This window comes from Centruroides vittatus, unplaced genomic scaffold (assembly GCF_030686945.1).
Source record: "Centruroides vittatus isolate TY-2023 unplaced genomic scaffold, ASM3068694v2 contig_377, whole genome shotgun sequence".
Classification (NCBI taxonomy): domain Eukaryota; kingdom Metazoa; phylum Arthropoda; class Arachnida; order Scorpiones; family Buthidae; genus Centruroides; species Centruroides vittatus.
This window is the reverse complement of record NW_027122198.1, coordinates 3,123,622-3,149,281: the sequence shown is the minus strand read 5'-3', so window position 1 is coordinate 3,149,281 and position 25,660 is coordinate 3,123,622. Positions and strand designations below refer to the sequence as shown.

The following is a 25,660-nucleotide window of genomic DNA, read 5'->3' as shown; positions in this document are numbered from 1 at the left end:
ATATTTCGTAATTTAAAGTATATATTGGGAAACATTAGTTCAGTTCACCCTCGATCACTTCGGCTCGCTTTACGAAGGATTTCCAGAAAGTCGTCGTAAAGTGAGTAAAAGAGTGCGAGGTTTACTTATTTATTATTTTTTCCTAGTTAGATCTAATTTGAATGGAAATATTCAATTTTAAGTGATTAAATTCTTATTATTATATAAATAAAATAAAGAAATATATTTACATTGGAAGCGGCTGCAGGCTTCATCTTCTGAGCGACGCAGCTCATGTCACAACTAACTTCGTATAAACACCGAAAACTTTCCACTTAATTTTCCTACAAGTAACAAAATTAAATAGAAAAAAGCTAAACAAAGTACTTTGTCCGTTTAAAAGTTCCGAAATGTCAAACTTAAATTAATTGTTAATTCGAAAAAAAAACTAACCTTCCTCCAAAATCGTCTGCTTTTTTTAAACTGCCATCTGTTGGCCAATATATTTATGAGAAAATAAGAATAGAGTTACAGTATATTACTTACTAAATAATAATATTTTATTGCTAATTTAATTATCTCGCTTTATAATTTACGTATTTATATATTTTTCTGCACATTAAAATAATTTTTTTTATCTTCTTCACATTATATTCCATCACTTTGAGATTTGATTAAATAATTTTTTTAAATTACAGTTTAAATTATTATAATAATCAAATCGAGGAATAATTTAAATTTATTAACTAAGACAAACTAGTGAGAAAACAATTTTAAAATATTTTCATAGATATCTAAAATAGTTGGCTACGCTCGCCTTACTCTGTGACGTAAGCAAATTTGAAAATTTATTTCTTACTCCGTTCTTTGCGTTAAAATGAGAAAAAAAGTTTAAACTTGTATATTCGATTTCGGAGCGATAATGGTGAACCAAGCGCAATGTTTGAGAATTTGCGTGTTTCTGTTTAGCGCCGTCAATTGGGTATGAAAGAGTAACTGGAATTCATAGATATAGAGGTGGAGAACGATTTAAAAATTTACTTATTTACAGTCGGTCTCCGTCATGGTTCTATTCTACTACGCCCTAACTCAATCGGACGAAGATATTATAGAAATTATGGTGAACAACATTTCGTATCGCCATTCCTTCGTACTCTTGCTGTCCTGCTCCATTCTCATGACTTTTTTTGGAGTGATCGGTTGCTGGGGAGCTTTGGACATCGAACGCATCGCTCTCTACTTGGTGGGTATAATATTCGAAATTTAAGAGTGACAAAACTTTTAAAAATGGACATTTTATACGGTTTGTTACAGTACACCGTCGCCTCCATTCTTATAATTGCTTTGCAGATTTTGACATTGATTTTACTCTTCAATTGGAAGAAAACGGTGAGTAATTTTAGTGGCAAATATTACGGTAATGAGTAAGTTAGTAGCATTTTGCTTAGTGTTAGTGTTATGATGTGTCGAGCGGTGGAGTTCTGCCCCTCTTCATAGCACGTGAGTATGAGGAGAAGCAAACTTCGTCAGCAGTTAGGGTGGAGATTTTATTCTTCTTCTGCTATCTATCAATGACAATAATTGGCAAAATTGATAATAAATTCTAAATTTTCGAAGATTATTAAGTCCTAAAGCTCTTACAAGATGGCCTCAGTTTTTATTTTTCTCCAGATAAGGAGAAAAATGAGGATTGAGTTTCATCGGATATGAAACTCGGTACTTTGTTACAGTTAGAAGGTGACATAAGAAACTTCACGAGAGCGACGGTAACTCGCTATTACTCCGAAGAGAAGAATACAGTCTCATCTAAAGCTATGGACGTGACCCAAAGAAACGTAAGTCGAGAAAGCGAATTAGCCGGGCAAAATGGCGCCAGATGGTGAATTAATCGGAAAAAATGGTACGAGAAAGTGAACCGGAAAAAATAACACCGATTTTTCAATTTCAGTTCGAATGTTGTGGAGAACGGGACTACCTAGACTGGGTGGGATCGAAGTGGTGGATAGAAGAAAGAAGAAGAAACGGCACGGCGGTAGTACCCCTTAGTTGTTGCCTCAGAGATAACTTCAACGCGTGTAACACCGGACTGCCTCCTTACAGAGACGTCTTCTTCAAATTGGAAATATACATTTACGTAAGTGTTCTGTATTCCGCCGTTCTTCCGCTTTCATTTACTTCGTTACACTTTACAGGGATGTTCGCCCCTGCTGATCAAATGGGCAGAAATCAAACAAACTCTATTCGTGCTGCTGAGCAGTACCTTTGTCATTTTATTTTCTGGAGGAATCGTCTGCACAATTTATCTCATGTGGATCATGCGCTGAGTATTCGCAATTAAACATTTCATGTTTTTATTTGCGTTACGTCCTCCGGGTTAATCAGAATGCTACTTTTTAGCGAAACACAAAGAGATCAAAGCCTGTTGCTTCTCGCTTCGGACGATCGATAACCCACTCCAAAGTTAGCCTAACGAGATCAACGGAAACACTAGTTACGTCATCGACGCAGTTGTTTCCTTTATTCTCCCTACATAAACCTCACTATTCCCAAATTTGAATCTTCCGTTTGATTTTACAATTAGTGTGTCTCATAAACACGCGTGAAGTCAAATACGTAGGGTTTCGAGTTAATTTTCGAGTGTTTATAATGAAATACACACCTTTCACTAGTAAAATGGTCGTTTTTAGTGTCTTTGAGTCCGGATAATCCGTTACAGATTCCGGATCTCTAATTTATAATTGAAATTTCATTTTGTTCGATTCTACTATAAGTAACGAGGCGTTTCTCATCGATGGGAGCTGGGAAATGCCACTCCACCTTGTTTTTTCCTCTTCTTTTTCAATTTGTTAGTCTTTGTAAACAAATAGATAAAAATTAAAGTGTAATTGAATTTCAAACCAGAATACGTATTCGGACTTCATAAATAAATTAAGGATAAAGTAGGGCCGGATGGCCGAGCGGTCAAGGTTAGCAGCCTGCCGCCCTGGGGGACCCGGGATCGAATCCGGACGGGTCGAAAAATCCCCAGGAATTTTTCGGGGGGTGGTCCGTTCGGATATGTCGGTCCCCGTCCCTCACCACCCGGCCGCCCATTGTGGGCCTGGCCGAACCCATAATGGGCTTGCTGTAAGAGGCCCTCTTAGTGCCCACTGGGCGGAAAGAGTTACAAAAAAAAAAAAAAAAAAAAAAAAAAAAAAAAAAAAAAAGGATAAAGTAAATTAATGCCCGGGGTAAAGTAACCGTGACGTCACGACAAGCGGGGTGCTAGGGCGAAAGAAGGGACTCTCGATTTCTCTTCCGGTCCGAGAAAGACGCGAGATGCACTTAAGCAAAATGATTTATGGAAACGAATGCATTATTAAAGCGAACCCGCGCTGGCACTCGCCGGCCATATTTTATTAATGCCCAATTTTCGGAATTCGATGTTTTTTAATATCGAATACAAGTAAACACTCATTCGAATTCGTGCCTCGCGCACCCGGGAGACGAGAAGGCGAGGAAGGAAGCGCGATTGTCGACGACGAGAAGCCCATGGGCGAAAATCGAAGTGGGTGGAGAAGGGAGATAAGGCGGAGATGCGGTCACAGTAATTATACGCCGAGATGATGAATGCGTGTGAATATTGGCCGCTCGTGTTTACGTCTCTAACCCAATATTAAACAATTTTTCATTTTTAAAAAAGGAAGATTAAGTGTTTGGTTCCCCTCCCGCTTCGGCTTATTAAATGGGCTCTCGTCCGTCTCGTTATTGTTTGCGTGATTTACTTTACCTTTAATAGATTCTTTCTTCAAAACCCGCGGGCGTCGAAAAGGCCAAAAGCGAGGAGACAAAATGGCTAACGCCACGGTCCTCCCCCCTTTTTCCCACCCTCCACAATAGATTTTCCCCCATTCCCCTTTTGAGAAAGGGACCGGAAGTTGCCGTAACGATACGACGAACGTAATGCGTACGGACGAGCGAGAAACGGTGTTTACTTCGTCGTTAGGAAATTTTGTTGACTAGAAACGAGAGAAAAGTTCCGTTAATCCTTTGAACCCGGTAATCCTCTGAAAATACATTTTAGCTATTAATTCGGGATGAATAATTATTGGATTATTTTTCATTTTACTACTTAAAACACAAACCTCTTCAGCAAATTTTGATTCTCGATTAATAAAAACGAAGACAATTCACAGATGTCATTTCCCGTCTCATCGTACGTAAAACGTCATCTTTTTAATTACGACTCGGGATAAGGGAATCTACGAGACACTTCGAACCCGTGTCCTGAAATATTGAAAACCCATCCCCTTGATCACAGACAAAGTTTACTGGGAATCTAATTAATTTCTAATCTTTCCCCGTCTATTTTCCTCATTCTAATTGCCTGTAAACCAAAATGCGCGTGCGGAGAATCGTCGACGTTGCACTCGTAACCTTTAACAATGGTTAAATAAAGCGTAAACACGGGAAGCTTACAAATCGTTTGAAAGGTGAAGAACGTGGCTTTAAGTTTCTACCTTCCAAAACTTCCCATTTGCTCTCGTATTTCCCTCTCGAAATGCTTTGTTACGTCGAGCGCGCGTGCAATCATCCACCCCCTCTATTTCCTCCGAGTTTCGCTCACTTTAAGAGCATCGAGAGCTACGAAAACGCTTTGTTTTTCTTTTCTAAAAGTTTTTAAAATTTTCTCTTCGGATACGAAGCGGAAGTTGAACCCCTAATCCGAAAATAGCAAATTTTCGCGCCTTCTACAAAATGCGGGGATATTTCTCTAAACCAGAGGAGGAAAGTGCGAGAAAGGGTGGATTACCGGAAAAGAGGTTTTCCCTACCGAATTACCGAGAACGAATCTCCCCCCTACGACCGCCGGACACCGACGTTACCGGTCACGTACCTTATTAATTATTACGATCGGCGCCGCGCGTGCACTTCACGCAACCTTCACGGTCTCGAATTAACATAAAAAAGATGGGATATCGATAGGCTAAAGACGGTTACGTCACGGGCGCACTCCAATAGACAGAGGAGCGCGTGGCGCACGTGATCCGAATATAGATATATATAAAGAGTGCGGGTGCCACCCCGATACCGTCGAAGCGGCCCAGTCGCGTTATACCGGACTCACCTTTCGTTTGGAATCAGGTAAGAATTTTTAATCGTTATAACGGGGTAGATCTCGCGGCACGTTCGACCATGCGGGTATCATGCGGGTCTCGTTTCAGGGTCATATCCTATATTCTGCTGAAAACTCCAACCCCTCTCCGTTCGAAGTTACTTCTACATCGAATCAAAGCCAACTGTGTTAATAGTTTCGCTACGAACACGCCAAACGCTGTCAGGAATGGTAAATACGAGTTACGGGTGGGGGTTCCAACCCCTCCTCTTACGTCGATCGCATTTTCTTAGCAGACGCCAGTCTTTTGGGGGAAATCTTTAAAGAATGTTAGGAAAATCGGAAAGACAAGACATGCGGGATTTATTCCTCTTTAGTAGGAGTGTACTACAGAGGAACACACTAACGCGGGCCACGATTACGATTAACGTTAGAGGAATCGACTAACGAATTCTTTAGGTTCTTTGGGGGTTCGTTTCGATCCATCCGATGATTGGATGTGTTATGCGAAACACCGCAATGTTTCGCGATCTGTTTCTGAAGAAACTGATGAATAAATGGGAACGAAACTCTTAATACATTCGCGAGAAATCGCGTTAGTTGGGATGAGATTCGAACTCGGATCCCGACGGAGGAGATCCCTTCATCCTCATCCTTTGATTGGAGATCCGTAGGCGACTTAGAAAGACATTAGAAACTGCAACTAACGGGAGAGCCGCATCGATTGCAAAGGATAAACAAATATATTTTTGAAGGCTGTTTATCGGGACGATAAATTCCCAAACACACAAAGAGGCGCAGGCATTAATCCCCGTTCGGACTTCAATTAGGACGAATCAGAATGACGAGAGGGGGGATTTTAACCGTCTTCGAACCCTTTCCCGCCGGGATCTCCCTAAGAAAGATTTCGAAAATAATCCCGGCTTCTCGTTTAGTCATTTTATGAGGGGGTTGGCGGTCCGCGCCCAATCGAACGCGTACCGGAAAAAGAAGGAAGCGGTCTTTCCGGTGACATCATCACCCGCGGCTCTCGATTATTACTGGAAACGAATTTCCGTCTCATTCAATCGGACGAATGGAAGTCGGTAATGGCCCTCCCCTTTCTTTCTCCCCGGGAGGGAAACAGATGGGAGTTGTAAATCGGAAAGGGCCCGATTAAGAAGCGGACGACCCCTTCCGTTTAATTGGAAAAACGGAGATTAAAAAGTCAACGTCTTTCGACTCTGCTCGGGGTATCCGAGAGAAGATGAAGAACACAGACGCAATTAGAGACAAAGCGGTTATTTTTCTTGTAATTTCGATATAAATACTCTGTGTTTGTCTCTGGGAATTCATTTATCCGAATAATTGGGAGTCACTCCTTTTACGCCAAGAGGTGGGCGGAATTGGGAGTCCTCGGAGAGGCGGATCGACTCCGCCCCGACTTCAAAGACAAAAATGGAGAGTGTCTCGTTTGTGTTTTTTCGTGGAGGGGGAGCGCCGAAACGAAATAAAAACGAGTTTCTTTCCCCCTCGGATTCGACGAAAGAGGTCGATTAATTCCGACGGAGATGATAAATGGAAGTCAGGTTAATCCCTCTATCTTTTCTCCCCGTCGGATGAAGGGGCCTGGTCTAAAGAAGAGGCCCTTTTTCTTAGCAGACGCCAGTCTTTTGGGGGAAAGTGGAGAGTACAGCCGAGGGTTCACGCGTGGCGGGGGCCCGCTGGGCCGAAACGACTTTTAATAACGAACGGAGTGAGGGGAGGAGTGAGGCGCGGTAATCCGACGTCGTTGGCAAGACAAAGAACGTCCATTTATCGTAATTTAGACGCAAATCCGGAAACAAAAGCCGGTTAATAAAGAAGAGGCGCCGAAGGGTGAGGAGGACGTCTTTAATTAAAATTCTGCGGCGGGCCTCCCCGTCGGAAACCCGTGCTACGCGTGTCGGGCCCGCCCCACCACGCGGGCCCGGAGAGAGAGAAAAACGTATAAAAGGGCCTTTGTCTTTGCAGCCTAGACATGAGGTGGACCGGGCGGATGTGCTTGCTGCTCTGTTACGTCGTCACCGTGCACGCTCTCGACTGCAGGTAAGTCACGTTCTGCTCCTTTTCCACCCTCGCGCTCCGTCATTACGGACCGTTCGATGCGCGCCCTCAAAAGTGTGCCAGGCGAGAAAGAACTACGACGGCACTCACGTGCCAAAACTACGCACCTTTCGAACTGGAAATCAATGTTCTTTAAGTTGAAATTTGGATTTTTAACACTACAAAAATATTTGGGGGATGTTTGAAAAGTTCGCTCTTTTTCACTACCGTAATTTAAGTCCTTTACATTTCCAATTAAAGGTCTATTAGAAGAGCGCCGTCTCGTGTTTTTAAACAAGCGTGAGTAAAATACATACACGCGTTGTACAATACTGTATTTTACTTGCAGACTATAATTAGAGAGACGAAACTTTAAAGTGCTGTTAGTAATTGAGGAATTAACATGCAAATTTAAATATCTTGGGGAGTTTCGCGCCAGGTTTCTTTCTCATATTGCAGTAAAAATTACATGCGTTTGTCAGAATTAAGGTGTTTAACCCAACACTACGAGGAGGTATTTCGTAAATTTTTATTATAAAATTCATCATGAAAGAAGCGGGTCTAAAGTAGGGCACTCCTCTTTATCGCGTGGAAATGAATTTAAGAATACAAGGCCCTAAACAAGAAACGCGTGTCTATGGACTAAAGGATTTGCCAAGGTCCCCGTTCCGCCGCATCTTCCCTTTAAAACAGAAAACAACGCTCGTTCCCTCCACAATTCACCTTCGACCCGCGGATGCTAAAGATTTTCGAAGGCACTAAAGCGGTTAGGTTTCAAGAAAAGATACTTTCACCTTCGATCCAACTATTAAGACGAAACTTGCGAGAAACACGGGAGGTGGAAAAATATAAATCCTCCTTCATTAATTAAGAGTTCCCTTTTTTGAAAATCGCTCAACCTGGGTCATTCGTTTTCATTAAAGGTAGATCCCATTCGACGACGCGTAATTAACGCTGGGTGGGTGCTAAGATACTTTCTGGCATCCTTCGGACGGGAAGGAAGAAGACGGGAGTAAGCGACAGAAAACATAAACGAGTGGGAGAGGATGAATAATACAAGAGACAACCACTTAACTCCGGTCTCCATCAAACATTCATCGTCACCCGCGGCGTGGCACAGGCGGAAGAGGTAGGTCCTACCCGAAATTCGGGAGGGTTCCGATCGAGAAGAGGTGGAGCCGTATTTCATTTTTCCGAATTTCGAGCGGGCCAATCGAATTACGTGTTAGAGTGGGGTAAAACTTTCGTTAAAGGTCCGTGAATAATACATTGTTTACTCGCGGAATCGAAGGCTGGCGAAAACACACTCGTTTCGGGTGTCTTCTAGTGAGTTCCGATGCCCGGAAAGATACGAATGGGGTCGAAGGTAACGACCCGAAGACATCGGCAATCATAAATAACGTATCACGTGATTTCGGAATTGCCATTTAGTGCTTGTAACTGCTTGGCGTATTATAACAAAATTTAAATAGAAATGGGAATATCGTCACTAATACAAGAATGTGTTGATGAGACGTAACTAGTTCTCCATCACCGGATGTTCATTTGTGAGAAATTTCGTAATGTTTGGTAACAGAGCATCTGGACACTTAATGGCTGTGTGACGACACGCGTTACAGTTAGAATCGGTCCCGGATTTAATTATAATATCGATTGTTTACGAAGTGTTAAACGCAGAAGAGATCTCGCAGTTCCAGGACCTTTTAATCTCTCGTAGACATAATTCGATCCTGGTGACTCTTCGTAATTCTCGACATTTTCTTTCCCGCTAGATGACGATTTAATAAAACAGGTTAACCGACTTTTAAGCCACTCTAAGTTCTAATATTTTATATTTTCTAAATGATTTTGCTACGAACTTTCGCGTTTTCTTACTTTTAATTAGCCTACTCGGAGTGGCGGATTTAGAGATTCGAAAACATTTAGAAGCTTTAAGGTGTTTAGAGTCGAATAATTATATGTGGTCGTTATAAATTCACCGAACAATTTGGGGCCTCTTCAATACAGAATTCCGAGAAGCCCTTCGATCCGTTTCCTAATAAATCCCTGGAGGGGGTGTCCCAAAGTTTTTACAAAGGATCCTTACCTCGAAGAGTCTGCAAGAATACCTCAAACAAATCACGTGCTGAAATTTACTCATAGCTCTTACGCATCATATATTTTAGCCTTTTAGAAACCTATTACCACTCTCCTATCGAATTATAATAATTTATTGGGTAAGTCCGGTTGTCTCGCGTGCAGAACAAGCGAAAATGGATAGATTTACAGAACATTGTACTCGATTTTGGCTTATCGTTAATAAAAATGCGCTGTCAAAAGTGTGGCTCTTGTCTCATTCGTAGGCTGTCCGACTTGGTAAAAACGAAACGTGAAATAATCGAAATTGTACTGTACAGTACCTTATTGGTACGATAAAGCCGTATATTAAATGGATAATAGGAGTTACATAAAATCTCTTTATAGAGGGCCAAGGCGCAGAGCTCTTCGGGGACCGGAAAGAACTATAAATGCAAGAATCTCGTTAACAACAATATACTGTATTTATTCTGTTCAACCGTATAAGAGGAGTGTTTTACGCGATGGCTGCAAGAACTTTGGAGAACACAAAGAACGAAAAATAATAAAAGAAACCCGATAGCTTCTTAGCTGTTTTCGGATAGGAACCTCGGAAGTTCCTTTCTTATCTTCTGCTCTTTGAGGTTTCACTGTCTTCTCCGTTCTTCCGGCCAAGAACCTTGGAGGTTCCTTCGTTTCCTTCCGTTCTTCCAATCAGAATAGTTAAACTGTCGATTAGTAATCAACGATTCAGCCGTCATTAATCGGAGACAGCTAAAATAAAGGTAAATTACTTAACTCGCCATCCGAAAACGATATAGAAATGTCAACGGTGAGCTTAACCAACGACAAATAGGATCGAGTCGGCATAACGTAATCATTAAGGTTTAGAAAGAGTCGATAAAATGGGGGAGAAAAAGGAAAACGAATCTTCCGCCGCTTCAATTGTTTTCCGGGAAATCTTTAGAAAAAAGTAACAATAACGCCTAATTTAGTTAATTGTTTCCATCGGCTTCTTTTTTTACCTTTTCCTTTTACTTTATAATTTACAAATTTGTATTCTTTGTTTCGATCTTTAACACACTTTTCTCCTAAAAAAAATCCCAATAAATCTTTGAAATTAAATAAATAAATAATTAACAAACTCTTAATAACCAACCAAAATACGAGTGAAGTGTGAGGAGTTTAGAAATTTCTTCTCCCGTCGGGTAGGTGGCGAATCGGGAAGCCCCACCAACTGAAAAATAGTTAAATAACCTTTCACCTACACGCACGAGACGATCGTATCTAGAGGGGCTTAATCCCCGTAGATCCTCTCTCGTATCGGGTTAACTCACTTTTAAAAGCCGCGCGTATTTTAATTAGTCCGTCCAGATTGTCTCGCTCTTCACTTAACCATCCTTCGACTTCTATTCCCCATCGCCTCCTCCCGTTTTCCAAAAAGAGAAAAAAGAAAGTTCTATTCCGACATCAATTATTAATAGGACGTGGGTTCGGACCAGACCAGGGAAACGCTTAACCTCTCCTTCGAAGGGCAGTTCTAAATCCACCCTTCCTTTCTGTGTTTGGCATCTTTACTCTTAAATCTCTAGTAGTAATAATACACAATAAATGGAACGAAATGAATAATTTTTAACGGGCCCTGTGTTTAAATGTCAATTAATCGGATTTATTAACGTATTAAATGTAATCTTTTCATTGTTTTACGTACGAAATTTTACTGCTGGCAAATAAAACAGTAATTTTGCCACTTTTTCTGGCTTCTAATTCAAGTTACGTGTTAAAAAGTTTACTATTTTATTATTTATTCCGTGTTATTGGTGTAATTTGGCCTGACGTGTCGGCATTCCTCTCACGTTTCCAGAATCGCTATTTCCGTTCGGATTGTATCCAGATTTCGGAATGCAATATATACATTTCTAGACTTTCTCTTTCGAATCTTCGAACGCTCCACCAATTTTCCCGTCGACAATTTCGCCCGGAGCAGATATTTGCCCCGAGCAATACTTCCATTTAACATCGACGTAGGCGTTACTTATTCATATACGCATGACAATGAAAATCTTACGTAACACCAGCATCAAACACTAATTTATGACCTAAAGAGCGGCTTTGTTGAGTAAAACTCTATTTATTTTCTTTACTTTTCAGCCGTTATTTCCCTCGTTATATCATTTTCCATAATTTTCGATTAATTGGAACACTTTATCCTTTCGATCCGCCACTCGTAAATATATTAATGAATACCGATTTAATGCATTAAGCAAAATGTTTGTAACTAGTTAAATCGGTTAGAGTCCAGGCGCGTGATGTAAACCGACTGCCACTTAGTGCATCATCACCGTTAAATGCGAGAAACGGTAAATAGAGGTTAAATACGACCGAGTAAATTGCCGTTACTCGTATACGAATGTAAGGTGTGTCGATGGATTAGGACTCGGAGATTGAGGTGTTAGGATCTCGACTCCACTCATCACTTACATCCCCGAGAATAGAGGTTCTCAGGAATGAGTCTAAAGCTTTTCTCCTACTTAAAATATTCTTATTATTTTATTGAACGTCCCAATTAACTCCGAGACCTACTTGCAAATACAAAGTTTCCGACTTGGACATTAATATTTGATACTTCATTCGTAATCTATAGGAGGTTGGATGCTTCCACGCATTCCACGAGCTTACTAATAAAGGCCAAAGCATCCCGTAATCCCGCCGTAAATTGTTTTTAAACAGTCTGGGAAACAGATTCGAACTATTTGTCATTATGTTATTCTCCGAGGGGACCGAATTCTATCTCGCTTCATCTCCGGTATTTTGCGAGTTCTCACGTACTCCACAGTTCGAGGAATGTCGACCAGGAAACACTTTTATAAACTAATTTTACAACCTTTATCCTTAAAATTAGTTTGAATTTAACCGGATAAACCATTCGATTACGTTAACAGATGGCAATTCATTGGATATCGATCGAAGCCATTGTTAATTTCGTCAGTCGTTACAATTGTTTATTGCATGAGACGGGGCGCAACGGGATCCGGTGTATTAGCACAGGACATTCAAAATGTTTACAAAATTAAAGCAATGGAAAAATAAAAATTAAAAATGGAAACTCCCAGTAGTCGCGTCTCTTTTTCCCAAAGCAATTAAATATGCAGAATTGTTGACAGAATTACAAATGTTTGCCGAATACTTATCGATTGTTTTCGGAAACGATTTCTTTCATTCGAATAAATGCAAAATGCCGTTACCCGTAACTAAACGGAGCAACCTCAATAGTCAAAGTATTATTAAGTCTGTAATAAACGCTGCCTTTCTTCCAGTTTAATGTAATTACCGTTTAAAACTTTGATTCAAAAAGTTCCCTATTTATCGTCACTTTTTCCTTAGATTTCAACGATTAATTGGGTCGGAGTGGATTTAAAAATTTACAGTCTCTACGGGAGTATTTAACGTCTCTCCTATTCCATCTACCTGTTTGTCGATCGGATTTTTCCCCGTTCTATGCGGACATCCAAAAAACTCAGTCGTTGACACTACTTTACCTTTAATTTTGAATAAATAACATCGTTGAGCCGCATTTCCTCCCGTGCGAATTATTGTTTCGATTCGTCCGTGCACCTACAAGTAAATAAAGTATTTATTTTAATAATATAATCGTATTATGACGAAATTTAAACCATGTACGGAGCAGTGCAAACAACCGTCTGGAGACCAATAATCGCGATTCGTTCAGGTCGCTTAATCGCCGAATTAAATGCCTACTATTTACACAATCTTCGGGGGGGAGGTTAAAAACATACATTTTGTCATTCGTGTTAATTGCAATTTTTACCGTGGACTTCTGGGCCGATCCCTACATTAAAGTAGCCGCTTTGTTAATTGTAGAAACTAAATTTAGATACGTCCTTTAAAGACAGTTAACGCATTTCGTAAACAAAAGAATCGAAAATTATTATATAAAACGAAGAAAATGACCTGTTATTATAGAAGAAATATTAAACGTTTATTACTTTCGTTACGTGGGAGGAGAAATGTGAAGAAATATAAATTGCGTCACTCGCTGGATTAACAAACCTCACTCCTATAAGAAGCATTTACCTACTTTGAATAATAGAATTTGTGTTAGAACTTTGGGGTGACATTTAACAATTTAGAGTCAATTTAAAGAGAAGCCGGTGGAAGAAGTCTCTCCTTTTATTCTCAAAGAGGAGACTTCTTTCGCCAGCTTCACTGTATCCACAGATATTGCGCCGAAAGAGTTTTGTGTATGGAAAAATTTCGGTGTTTTCAAACTTGACTTCGCCTTCCCGCTAACTAAACATTTCTAATGTTCTTCAGTTTATACAAAAGCCAGACGTCACACCGCTGGACATTCCGTAAATAAACCTCTACAAGAGCGTATTGTGTCGTTTTTCTCGCCGATCCACGCAGCAAAAAAGACACGTTTGACACAAAGTATTTGGAAGTTGTCGACACTCCGAGGACCGAGATTCGTTTCCATTAATCGATAGTCAGGATGTTTAGCGTCCCGTCGACGTTCCCCCATACTAGGCGAAAACTTACAAATTCCCTCCCCCGCGTGTAACTATTTTACCAATGTTCTCTATAATTAATTACTTTTTTTGTAAGTGCGGATGGATAATTAATGTGTCGTCGGTGGATAGGGACGGAAGAGGTCTTCTGTTCTTCCATTTGTCTCGAATAATTAATAAGACTTTTTAACGCTCCAACGGTTTGAATCGAGGATAAATAATGAAGCAAATGACAAATTTAGGAGAGACTTGGACCACGATTTCAGCATTTTTATTCTCTTCTCGATTTATTTTCGAGCCGAAAGAATCGGAAACGAGAGAGGGCGGGCGAAGAAAAGAGTCGGAAAGAGGTGCAAAATAAACAAATAATTAAGAAATTCAAATATTCTATACACGGAAATTAAAATTTTCCGCGTATAGAAAAGTATTTCGAAAACATCAATCAATTTTTCTCTCGTATTAAAAAAGAATGCCCGAGGGTCGATGTGTCCGACCGGTGGTTTTGGTGATGTTTTATGGATGTCCTCTCTTGAATTTGCGTATATTTTTAATATTACATACGATTGAAAATAAATAAATGAGAAACAACATTTACGTTCTCATCTTCCACTCCTGGCTCTTTCTTTTTTTTTTCTCGTTCCTTTCCTTTCTCCTTTTTCACAACCCGCTCTTAGTTAACTTGGGATTGGCTGGATTGACGAGCTCTTTAGAAGACAAACGAACGAACAGAACACTTACCTAAGCCGTTTTTATGTTGAGCCAGTGTTAAAATCGAAAAAAAATAAGTGGTGTCGAGTCTATAGCCACATTCCTTGGCCGGAAGATTCCTCATCCCGTCTTTTAGTGTTCCCGGTCCATGCCATACATTAAGTGAAAGGAAGAATCCACCGTCGCGCCAAGTAACAATCACAAGCGCGTGGAATTAGAAATTTACACCTAAAAAAATTTAATTTACCAGGGAATAAAAATAAAAGGAGAAATCTTTTCCTAGTAACGAGTTTATCGGTATTTTACACAAAAGTCCTTCGTAAACATCAACGTTAACGCTACGATGCGAAGGAAGAAACAAGAAAATATTCGTTTTAGTTTACTCGTAAATCTATAAATAAACTGTTTGTTGAATTTTCTTCTTGTATACTACAGAATCGACTGATACGGCGACACTTCTCTAGTCGATAAAGTAAAAGACGTCTCAACTTCGTTATCCATTTTGACTAATTTACAACTTCGTTTTGTCAGTCGATAGGTAAAGACCGAAAGCGTCGGAAACCTGTTTGAAATCGTAAATAATGCGCAACATGAATTATGTATGCACTTCTCTCTCTCAGGTAAGAGACGAGACCTCTCTTTACGCTACAGAAACTTAATATTTTAGTAGAATTAATAATAAAACGCCTATCAAAATAATTGTCGACGAGCCTGCAGAGTCTTGAGCGAAAGAACTTTTCCAAATGCGAGGATTATGTAATTTAATCGGAAGGAAGAAAGAGGACGAACCAATTTTAATATAATGTCGTATAGAAAGGATTTTCAGAGTGCGATTAGGGAGGATTCGAAATCTTCATGCATAAGCAAAGGATTGGCTGGCTCGTAGTTGCTTATTAGTCAACTAAATGCGCATATAAATACTTTTAATATACACGTTTGATTTTGGGTGCGCCCTTCGGATGTTTTGTGTGGAGAGTTTTAACACGAATGCTGTCGAATTTAAACTTTATGCTCTTTATGGCAAAACTTCGGTATACCTCGTACTGTACATAGATTTCATTACTCACGGGCTATAATTTTTGTCCACTCGATTCGGCACCACTCGCTATTTAGTGTGAATTTTACAGCTCTAAATCCGAGTTTGAGCGTAGTTATTTCTGAACAATGTTTCGGAGGAGGAGATTTTCAATTTATAAATGCTGATTCTGATTTCTATTTGCCTCTTCCATCCCTTCGTTTAATAAGTGAATGGCAAATTTTATTGCCTCATTTTACAAAACTTTTACTCAAAAAACTGTAGAGAAATGTTTTTATCGTCATCCGACATCCAATTATCTTCACGAGGAATATAAGATCCTCACGTGATGAACTTTGACATTATACCGTTTTATTGCCCTTAATTACGGCAATTAGTTAGGTTAGGTCAACAAAACATTTTTATATTGTGTTACGTCGAAAATTAATACAAATTTATCAACGTTTCTTTAATTTAACCAATAAAAATTAATTTTTTTTCGTATTTCGTGCGCCAAAAGCCTAGATTTAATCTCTAATTTTTGGACTCTTTGCCCGATATGTAATTAATAATTTAAGGTAATTATAGTGTTTTATAATTTACTTTAAAATAATAAAGAAGAATGAGGTGTTTTCTAGTTAAGTTTCTATTTTTTATATACCGATTTTTGTGGCAAGAAATTACCGAAATTCACCTCGATTGCGGTTAACTCGGAGGATCTTCAGACGTAAAAAGTGGTTTTTGGTCAAAATTTAATTTAATTAACTTAATATCAACACTGGAAATTCGGGAGAAATTCCATCTTACAGAAGAAGATCACGTCCTACGAGAGCAGTTTCCATTTGGGGGAGATTCTATCCTACAAAAAACCCCTATCTACTAGAGGAGTATCTATGGGAGATTGCCAGATCGGGAGGGAGAATCGATCTTTCCTTCTCCAAAAATATTGGGTTAAATTGCATTTATGGAGAACTTTTGTATCCAGATTTTGCAGTATTTATGATCATGTTCTATTCATCCGACCGTTATATTGATTTAAGCGGCGCAGCCATTAGTGGATATTTTTGACGTGTATGTACAGTACAGTACTCGGGAAACATACTCGACCGACAACTTTTACGCCTCATTAATATATTACGACACCATCCGTCACCACGAAATTGTATTGACGAATGCCGGGATGGAATCCCTGTCGTGTTAGAAATATTCGGAAGATGAGGGAAAACGATATTGCCAATCGATTTACATTATTAATCGCATTATAAACAGTGTCGTCTGCATTCAGTCAGGTCCCGTTTTAAAAAATTTACTCGTAAATCGAAATAATGCGTTATAACGAGACGAGCCTGCTCTCGATATTGCGCCAATTCAGAAACGAATGAAAAAATACAAATTCTAAACGATTATATCGAGCTTAAAATAATAGAATCGTTGACCTCCATCTTCTCTCCTTCAGATAAAGTACCGAGGATTCGACTCCTTCCAGAGATAAAGCCAACCTACCACTCGATTATTTTAAAACGAGGATCGGTTGGTAACGGTTAATTGTTAAACCACCAACGTTGTTCCGGGATTTGTCGCAACTTGGTGGAAAAATAATGGCAATTTCTGGCTTTCCCTTTTCGGTCGAGTAAATGAAACTCGATTTAATTTTTGTTTCTATCTTTGAGAGTGAAGAATATGAAAGATAAACGGACAAACTCCACCAAGGAGCGATCGTTTGGCGAGATTTTGCCGTTCGAAACCAGCGAATTCGCTGAAGTAATTGAAAACTGAGCTTAAAACTTTCTCGAAACTCTGCACGTTAATGCGCAATAGGATGGATATCATTCTATTTATTATACCTTATTATGTACTTTATACAAAAGTAAGTAAACAACCTTCATTTGTTTTTCTCTTTACATATTTTCGAAATTTAATTTGGTAAAAAGTGTTTTAATTCTGAAGATCTTCGCAAATATTATTGAAAAATAAGGAATTAGTCATTTAGCCTTTGATAAATAAATATCTATTTACTTTTTATGAAACCGGTCTATATTTGGATTCGAAATCGACGACAATCGATTTTTTGGAGTAACGAATTTCCCGCTTCCTTCGAAACCACCTTAAAACGGATGGAAGATCTCGGGTAAATAAGTCAAAGTGAAGGTGCCTCGTTTATTCCTTACATTTTTAATACACCGAAAGAGAAAAAATCGATACCGAACGACGACATTTGGCAGTTTAAGTCACATTTTCTTGTGTTAGTCACAACATCGTTGGTCCTATTTAGTCGCACACTCTTCCTCTAGACATTCCTCGAATTTAACTGCGCTTTCGGCCGTGACCATTTAAAAAGACGCTTAATAATTAAAAATTAAATATAACTTAATTATAATATTCCTTGGCTAATTAATTGTTAAAATTTGTTATTCTTTATCCGTGAAATCTTCTTTTATCAACGAAGGGCATCCTTAGAGCATCCAAAGCAAATTCATCCACATCTGGCCAGATGGTTTTCCAGTGCCTGGCGTTAACTTGGGTTACGAAACGGGCGGTGTGGTCCGGGCCACGTAACACCAATCGAATAATAATCAAATATTTTAAAATTTAATTTAAAAACTAATAAAAGTAGGAGTGTGGCAACGGAAACCGAAATCGAGTTCTTGTCGGTCCTTGCAACAAGAGTATCATCATCGGTTCCTGATATTAAATCGCTTATATAATAGATAATTTCTGTACTTAGAATAAAGTAAACACTCGACTTTCGTATCAATCGAAAAATAAATATATTTTGCTGTGTCATCTCTCTAATGTTGGAGGTTTCTGTGCATAGTGAATCCAATCTCCATAAGACGAAGTGTTCGCTTCGTTACGTAGTATTCTACGCCAGTACGTGTCTCATATTACATATACCCCGTCGAATGGTTTTCGACTCACCCATTCACCAAGTCTTTGTGATTGGCTTCGTTAATTCTAATTAATGAGGGCATGGAAACCCGCCACTCGGAATTTCGTTAACGATTTAAATAATTAATTGGTTCTTATGGACGAGATCGATATACAAACTAATTTCTTTGTTTATTCGGAACACCCGGAGCAGCCAAAGTGGTTAATAATACATGGCAATTAATGGAATTAAACGTTTTAGATAAATAAGCAAATAAACTGGCGCTTTTTCCTTCTCTTCCTCTTCGGCTTCTTCCATGTCTCGAGTGAGAGCGGATCGATAATTACCAACATCGTCCCATTGCTTACACGTTTTTATACAATTATGCGATGCTCTGGTTTCGAAGCTAAGCAATGGCGCAATTTGGATATTCGGGAGACGTTGCATTTTTGGCAACCTTACTCCAGATGGCGCGATGGATTTTTGGACCAATCTGTGACTCGGCCAATGGAATCGCGATTAGACGGGCTAATCGATCCTTTCGCGAAGAATCGCGACTGGAAGTTTCCCGCACTCTTGTGTCGAATATCTGGTGGACTATAACATTTAAATATCCTCTCTCCGCAGTGTAAATGCAAAATTTAAAAGCCAGAGACCAAAAGTACGTGCTCCGGGACCGAAACCGGAAGTTGTTACGTAAAGTCTCTCTGGCGGGGAGGTGGATACCTGGTGATATTTTAAAATAGAGAACGTAAATTTTAACAAATAATGGAAAGGCGAAGGGGTGTGGAACGTCCGAACTTGTCACTTTGTTTCCAGCGAATTATTTAGATAATTTGAAACGGCGGAGTGGATCGATACAACAAACGGAAGTGATTTTTAATACGCGTCGACATTCGATTTGCGTAAACGCATTGTCTGGTCGCTGCTCCCGTTTTTATTCTAAACCATGTTCGATTTCCGGTGTAATTACATTGACATGTATTCTTCTATTGTTTTTTTCACAGATATTTAAATAACAGAAAGGAATTCTTGCACCACACCGCCATTCATTTTCAAAAAATATAAATTTTTTCCTCGCTCCATTGCCGGCTGGGCCCAACCCGTAATGGACTGCCCAAAAAAGTCCTCTTAACGCCCACGAAGCGATAAAACTTAAAAACAACTAAACAGGGCTGGCATTTTATTACTGTGAAATTTTTAATAAAATACAGTTAAGAGTAGTTTTTATGACCTAAGCAGCCAGAGGTGTGGAGGAAGAGAGAAGCTACTACGTAATTTTTGGTTTTTCCTTTAAAGTTAAGTAAAATGTGTAACCTATCTGTTTCACTATCTTCAGGACTTGGTGAACCGGAGAGGCAATAACAGGAATCGTGTTTTTATGCAATAAACCAACTACAATGAATTTAATACAGATAATGGACTAGCAAATTATAACACAACAGAGCAGATTGACTAAATTTTTATTTTCTATTTTATTCTAACCACACTCGGTTCTTAATTTATTTTAGTAAACACCACTGTTTTGTTCGTAATTTTCAAGAAATAAACGTTTATTTCAATTCTAATTTCTATTAATTGCAATATTTTGTGAAGACCGTATACGGAACACGAGCCAAATGTTTTATTTTCGACAGTCGGGTGCCGATTTTTTCGGTGACGCATTAACCGTTGTAACCAACGGTGCGCAGAATTTTCTATTCCTAAGTCCAGTTTGTTATAAAAAAATGTCAAAGCTTAGCCAGGCCGTGATAGAAACGCGCACGTAATCTATATTAGACGACGATTAACACTTTTTCTATTCCAGAAAATTCGTCTTCGCACCCTTATGCCGAGGGATAAGCGCCAAAAGATCCCTACCCTATCCCAGAGAAATCTCCAGGTAAGTACCGCGATTTTCCTCCGCTAGAGGTCTCTTTCTTCTTTGGATTGACGTTATCCGTTTTCCTCCAGGCACCGCCCCATCCAGGATCCGGACCGATCGGTGGAACCGTGGCGCCCGGCTCCGCCGGAAATGTACGCGGGTGCGGCAGCGGACGAAAGAACGGTGAGTGAGGACGGTGGGCGAAAGTGCCAAGAAGACCCCCTGATTGATATCTTTCTTGCAGGACGGACGGATGAGACAGATGCGGGAGCCGTCGGCCGAGAAGTGGATGCGCGGAGGAATGGTGGCGGACTATTAAGGACGCGTCTCCCACCCGCTGGTCCGATTCCACCCCTCCTTCCCCGCCACCCTGCTCGTCGATCATTAAGCTTTCCGATATTAATAAACGGTCTCCAGTAAATCTGCTCAAGGTGATCGGTCTCAGTCCATAACTTTTCGCGTCGGACGAAACATTCGGTCCTCCACCAACTTTCGGGAGGGAAAAAACGGCCACTTACGTCACACTACGTAAATCAACCTCGAAATCCGTTTGCGAAATAGAGATCGAGTCGTTTGGCATCGCCGACAGACGAGGCGAAAACTCGATTATCCGAACTCAATGGATCCGGGAGCTTTCGCAGACGAAATTCTGGATAATATAGAAATTCGTTTGTTTGTGTTTTGGCTACGAGCACCGCGAGTACGAATTCTTTATTTGAAAGCAGCCCGGTAGCTGGGAATAAATCGTAGGGGCGGTTAGGAGTGAGGTGAAAAAACTTCTGACTGGTATTTTTCTCTTTTCCAGCCAGCACCGGGCCTGTCAGTTACAGTTCCAGAGTAGAAGACCTAACAGTAGCTTAAGTTTACGTGACGAAAGCGAAAACGTACTGTACAATTCTAAGAGTCGGCAGAAAATTTTTCGGGGAGCAAAGCTTAAACATAATTATTTACATCAATACACTTTTATTCAATTACAGTGCTTCCAACGCTAAATTCGGCATAAATTTGCCCGGGATTTCGAACGATGCTTCGGAGTTCAAACCGTAAGCGCCGGTCGTTTCTCGCTCGAATGTTTTCGGTACGTTTGGTTATATATATTGTCTTTTTCGTCGATTTTTAACAATTTCTTCCCGCAATTTTTCTTGGTAGACGTCTTTCGAATGCCAATTACAGTTAGTTGGAAATTTCCCCAATGGATCTTTCTAAACCACATTTGCATATTCCTAACGTTTTTACCGTTTGTGCGTCGTTATATCCTTTGTGAAATTCATAGAGTTGGCATACCGGATATATTTTTTATTAAGATATTTCGAGTCGATTTTATTCAAACAAAATATGAAGAGTTTAAAATGAGCTTCTAAACAAAGAATACGATCTTCCATTCGACTCAATATTAACTTTTACCGATTAGCTATGAATCCGAAAAGGGTGTGGAAGCAACTAAATCTAAAAGGGAGATGTAGAATCGGCAATTGAAATTAAAAAGGAACTTATTTCGCAACGCGTGTGGCGGCCGTATTTCAGATGCTCAAGTCCACGGTGTGCCACCGGTAAATGCATTATTCACTTCATTACGCATTATTTACTTATTTTATTTATTGTTTCGAGTTTTAGTTTATTTACTCCATCCCCGTTCGCATTCCTCTGCGGACGCCCGATTAAGCCATGAGGGCTTAGCCACCCCATCGCTCCCGACCCCATTTGAAAGTATCCTTAATTTACTCAAAATCTGACGTAGTGTTACCTGTATGATCTAGTTTCGCAGCGCTGCAATCGACGGATAAAGTAGTAATTCCCAGTTACGTGGAGAGTGATATCTGTGTGTTATACTTTGTGGCTTGTTGGAACAACCTACAAGTTCTATTGGTTTTTCCTTTCTAAAGCGGTTTCGGATAATCGAGTTTCTACTGTTCGACGATAAACGAATAATTCGATTTTTTTAACGATTCTACCCAATTTTTTTTTGTTCGTGGAATTCCCGGGTGGAAAACGGCAAAGAGAGAAAAGAAAAACACGAGGAAGTGGCCTAAATTTTTAATTAATTTTTATTCTAATATAAAAATTAAAATCTAAATGAAGAAAATAGCGAGACAAGAGACACTTAAATGCGTTAAATTGACGAGGACATTGGTTAATTGTTAAAACGATAATTGATGCTACGGATCGTTCGGAAACGGAAACTCGCCGTGGCGTGGCGTCGGACAGTTAAGTATTTCCGGTTTGGCGGTTTGTTATCGTTCGAAAGTGAAGGCGATATTCGACTTGTTCGCTATTTAGGTACAGCATATGCAAGTTACGGTGTTACGTTCCTCCGAAGACGAAAGTATCCAGAGGTGGCGTTCCAGAATTCTCGAATTTTAACAAAGAACACGACTGCTCCAATCCAATGGCTTCGACGTCATACGTTTCGTTCGAAAACGCGTGAACCTCATTCCGATGACCGAACAATGGTTTCTTTTCTATTTAATTAATAAAAACATGAAGATTGTTTTAATTAAATGTGGCGGACGGTGGTACTGTTCAATAACTAATTGTGCACCGAAATTTCAGTTTCAATTTACAAAATTCTTATTACGGGTGGTGCCAGATGCCTATTTTTAAGGCAAGAACTATCGATTTAATTTTATCGCCGTCTTTATTGAGCGTAAAACGCTTACGTTTATAAGAAATTAATTACGATCGCTTTTGCGAAATATTAAAATTAAAAAACGAAATGGCAAAATCTTCGTATCTTTTGCAAGTCGTTAAAGGGTCGTTACGCCATTAAATTGCCAACGTACGAAAAGTCATAAAACACGTCGCGGTGCAAAATTTCGTCACATTTGCATTTATCGCAAACGGAAAACTATCCCTTTACTCTTAATTACAAAAATAAAATTAATAATTCAAACGCAATGCGAGAAAACACAAAATGATTGGACAATACGTATCTTATCGACGTTTCATAGCCTACACTTAACATACAAGAATAAAAGTACGTGGACGAAGTCTTTGCTGGTCACGTGTTGTTCCGGAAGACTTGTTGCGTTTGTATTATTATTACAATAACGCGAAGATTCCGCATCCAAACGTTGTTCTGCCAAACTTCAGTTGTAATTAATGAGCTATCGTTTCCTATTAATCGGATTCGTCCGATTATACCCAAAGTCTCCGTTTCCGGATTTTTTAATGCCGAATGTAAGAAACGTTAGTTGTGTTTGGAATACAGTACCACAAACCTGTCTGTTGTACTGTATTCCAAACAAAGAATTTCGAATTGTTTCAAACGCAATACTTATCATCATTATTTATGTTAATAGCCTTATTTCGAGTTTGGTGGCAAATCTCGTTGCGTAATTTGGAACCGGATTCCTTATAACGAAGAAAGTTCGTCCGTTACAATGCAAGTTCGACTAGTGTCTCGCGATTTTTTTTTACCGTCTAGTTAATAAAATACATATTACTATTTTCTAGTTACTAAACATCAATAGACCAAAATCGAGATTCCACGGTCGGTAGAGTCGTAACGATTGAAGCAACAAATAAGAGGGAAGTCAGAAGCAGAACTCGTCATTCTCGGCGAAACAAGTTATTTAAAATTGTTAAATAAATTAGGCAAAGAATTTTCCGTACGTCAAAATCAGAAGTTAATACGTTTTCGGCTTTTCTTATCTGTTTCATTTATTACACAAAATAATTTATTGGCAATTTCGGAAATATTTCACGAAACAAACGTCTGACTGAAGCATTGTCGTCGGATAATTTAGTGAAACACAATCACTCGAATTAATAATAATCGTGTTTAAAGTAACCAAACGTGGATTAAGTGGATTGCGAATAAATGCGCGATAATTTGTTGGCAAATCCGGATTAAGATACAATTCACGCATCACGTTTACCTTTCGTTGACTCCGAAAATTGAAGACTTGAACAATTTTATTAAAACGGCGTCAACATTTCTTTATCAATATTCATTTATTCCATTTAAAAATGTGTTTAGTGCACATTTTTCTATAAATTAATTGTACAAAACACTCGTGATTACGCTAGAAGCCTCGCATGTATCGATTGTATAGGACTTTTTTACGGCATATAAGACGTACCCCCATTTCGGTCACGGTTTGATAAATTCGACCCCCCTTTAGATAAACTTGGGATGCTGTGCAAGATTAATGTATTCTTTTTTAATACTTAGGCGATCTTATAAACGAATACAAGGAATTGAGATTCCTCAGAAGCTTCGTTCCAATCAGATTCTGCGGTTTCTAGGTGTTTATATTTGTAAGCTAGTGTATAAACCGATTAGTCTCAAATTCTTCTATACTGTTGACGATGGAAATCCGGGAGTTACTAGAACGACGGCCACATCTACGGAAGGAAGTCGAACTCTGACTCGATCCGAATATTCGACATTTACACGATTTTTATTACATTTTAAAATCTACATTGGTAAGAACTTTCGGTTTGCTACTCGTATGTTTTTTTTTACAGATTTCGTCTTAGAATCAATCGGGATCTTGGATTTTTCGGGTCTTATTCAAATTCGTAAACTTGTAAAGTTTAACTTACGTTACGTACCTCGCACGGCCTGGTATTTTTGCCAGCTACAATTTTTAAGCATTCGAAATAAGGCCCATTAACGGCTCGGTATAAGTTAATAACTACTGAAAAACTTATACAAAGAATCAATTAATAATGGCAAAAGTTAATTAACAAGAAACCTAAAACTGAATGTATTTTAATAAGTGATGTTAAATTTAACAGAATAAACGCTTACAAAGAAAAAAATGGCAGAATACACACCTGTTAAATTGAATTATTTTAAACTACGAAATATTTTACCGGTTACGTGTAGTCTCCACTAATTTCTGTTACTTCGGACCCGAATAGACGAGCCCGGGGTTCGAGTATATTCCGAAATGGAAGGACTAAAAACTCGCCGAAGAAAAAAGGAAATTGCTCGAATAGAAAACGAAAACATGGATGTTAGAAAATCATCGGAGTTTATAAAAACGTAATTAATTTAAGTATTTTAGGGAGAACAGTACAAAGGTCCGATCCTAAACTGGAGTTGTGGACGAATAAATGATTTGTTGAAAATCTTGTATTTAACCTAAAAACAGTCGATAGTCGAATTCCGTACGTGAACAAAGTTATAAACAATAAAAATAACTATCGAATTCCGCGGCATGTCGTCACTACTCAACCCGTTGATCGATATTTACGGATGTACTCGCGACACTGGAGAAAACGGAAGAGCAACTCTTACGACACAAATTTTTAAGAAACACCCCGCGTCAACAAACGCGCGACTCTCCTTTATCTTAACTATATATTCGAATTTTTAAAGAACGTATTCGGAAGTGAAATCTCGAAAACGAAACGGCTATTCAGTCGGGTGATGCGAAGAATATTACCAGGGGTTACGAAGAATTATCGCCAAATATACTCGGTGGATGGAAATAAATAGCGAGGCGACGTCGCTCGGGATTTCTCTATTAAT

The 25,660-nt window shown here is 39.2% G+C and overlaps 3 protein-coding genes across 4 annotated transcripts in view; 2 read left to right on the top strand and 1 right to left on the bottom strand.

Annotated features, from left to right (window-relative positions):
- The window catches only part of LOC136975674 (HORMA domain-containing protein 1-like), a 185,771-nt gene extending 185,479 nt beyond the window's left edge, over positions 1 to 292 (bottom strand). The window contains exon 1 of the mRNA XM_067270779.1: positions 231 to 292. Within this exon, the coding sequence (XP_067126880.1) occupies positions 231 to 275 (45 nt within the window). The 5' untranslated portion in view covers positions 276 to 292. The remainder of the gene's footprint in view (positions 1 to 230) is intronic.
- Positions 293 to 818: 526 nt separating this feature from the next.
- Positions 819 to 2,512, top strand: LOC136975698 (CD151 antigen-like). Of its 2 annotated transcripts, XM_067270798.1 has the most exons (6): positions 819 to 961; positions 1,031 to 1,222; positions 1,294 to 1,368; positions 1,710 to 1,814; positions 1,928 to 2,113; positions 2,172 to 2,512. In XM_067270798.1, the coding sequence occupies exons 1-6, from the start codon at positions 902 to 904 to the stop codon at positions 2,301 to 2,303; spliced, it is 750 nt and encodes a 249-aa protein (XP_067126899.1). In that variant the 5' UTR covers positions 819 to 901; the 3' UTR covers positions 2,304 to 2,512. The 2 variants fall into 2 exon arrangements, with proteins under 2 accessions (XP_067126899.1, XP_067126898.1); XM_067270797.1 differs by having other exon boundaries at positions 1,928 to 2,512.
- A 2,474-nt stretch (positions 2,513 to 4,986) lies between these two features.
- Positions 4,987 to 20,603, top strand: LOC136975697 (protein snet-1-like). The gene is made up of 5 exons (XM_067270795.1): positions 4,987 to 5,103; positions 7,067 to 7,141; positions 20,122 to 20,196; positions 20,268 to 20,361; positions 20,423 to 20,603. Exons 2-5 carry the CDS (start codon positions 7,074 to 7,076, stop codon positions 20,495 to 20,497), a joined length of 312 nt encoding a protein of 103 aa, XP_067126896.1. The 5' UTR covers positions 4,987 to 5,103; positions 7,067 to 7,073; the 3' UTR covers positions 20,498 to 20,603.
- The last annotated feature ends 5,057 nt before the right edge of the window (positions 20,604 to 25,660 follow it).

What these genes read in the sequence shown, in the direction of transcription:
- LOC136975698 (XM_067270797.1), top strand. Translation starts at nt 902, where the DNA reads ATGGTGAACCAAGCGCAATGTTTGAGAATTTGCGTGTTTCTGTTTAGC. An exon ending in TGTTTAGCGCCGTCAATTGG is followed by an intron (nt 962 to 1,030) that starts GTATGAAAGAGT and finishes ACTTATTTACAG; the next exon opens with TCGGTCTCCGTCATGGTTCT. An exon ending in AACGCATCGCTCTCTACTTG is followed by an intron (nt 1,223 to 1,293) that starts GTGGGTATAATA and finishes GGTTTGTTACAG; the next exon opens with TACACCGTCGCCTCCATTCT.
- LOC136975697 (XM_067270795.1), top strand. Translation starts at nt 7,074, where the DNA reads ATGAGGTGGACCGGGCGGATGTGCTTGCTGCTCTGTTACGTCGTCACC. An exon ending in GTGCACGCTCTCGACTGCAG is followed by an intron (nt 7,142 to 20,121) that starts GTAAGTCACGTT and finishes TTTCTATTCCAG; the next exon opens with AAAATTCGTCTTCGCACCCT. An exon ending in CGGCAGCGGACGAAAGAACG is followed by an intron (nt 20,362 to 20,422) that starts GTGAGTGAGGAC and finishes TCTTTCTTGCAG; the next exon opens with GACGGACGGATGAGACAGAT.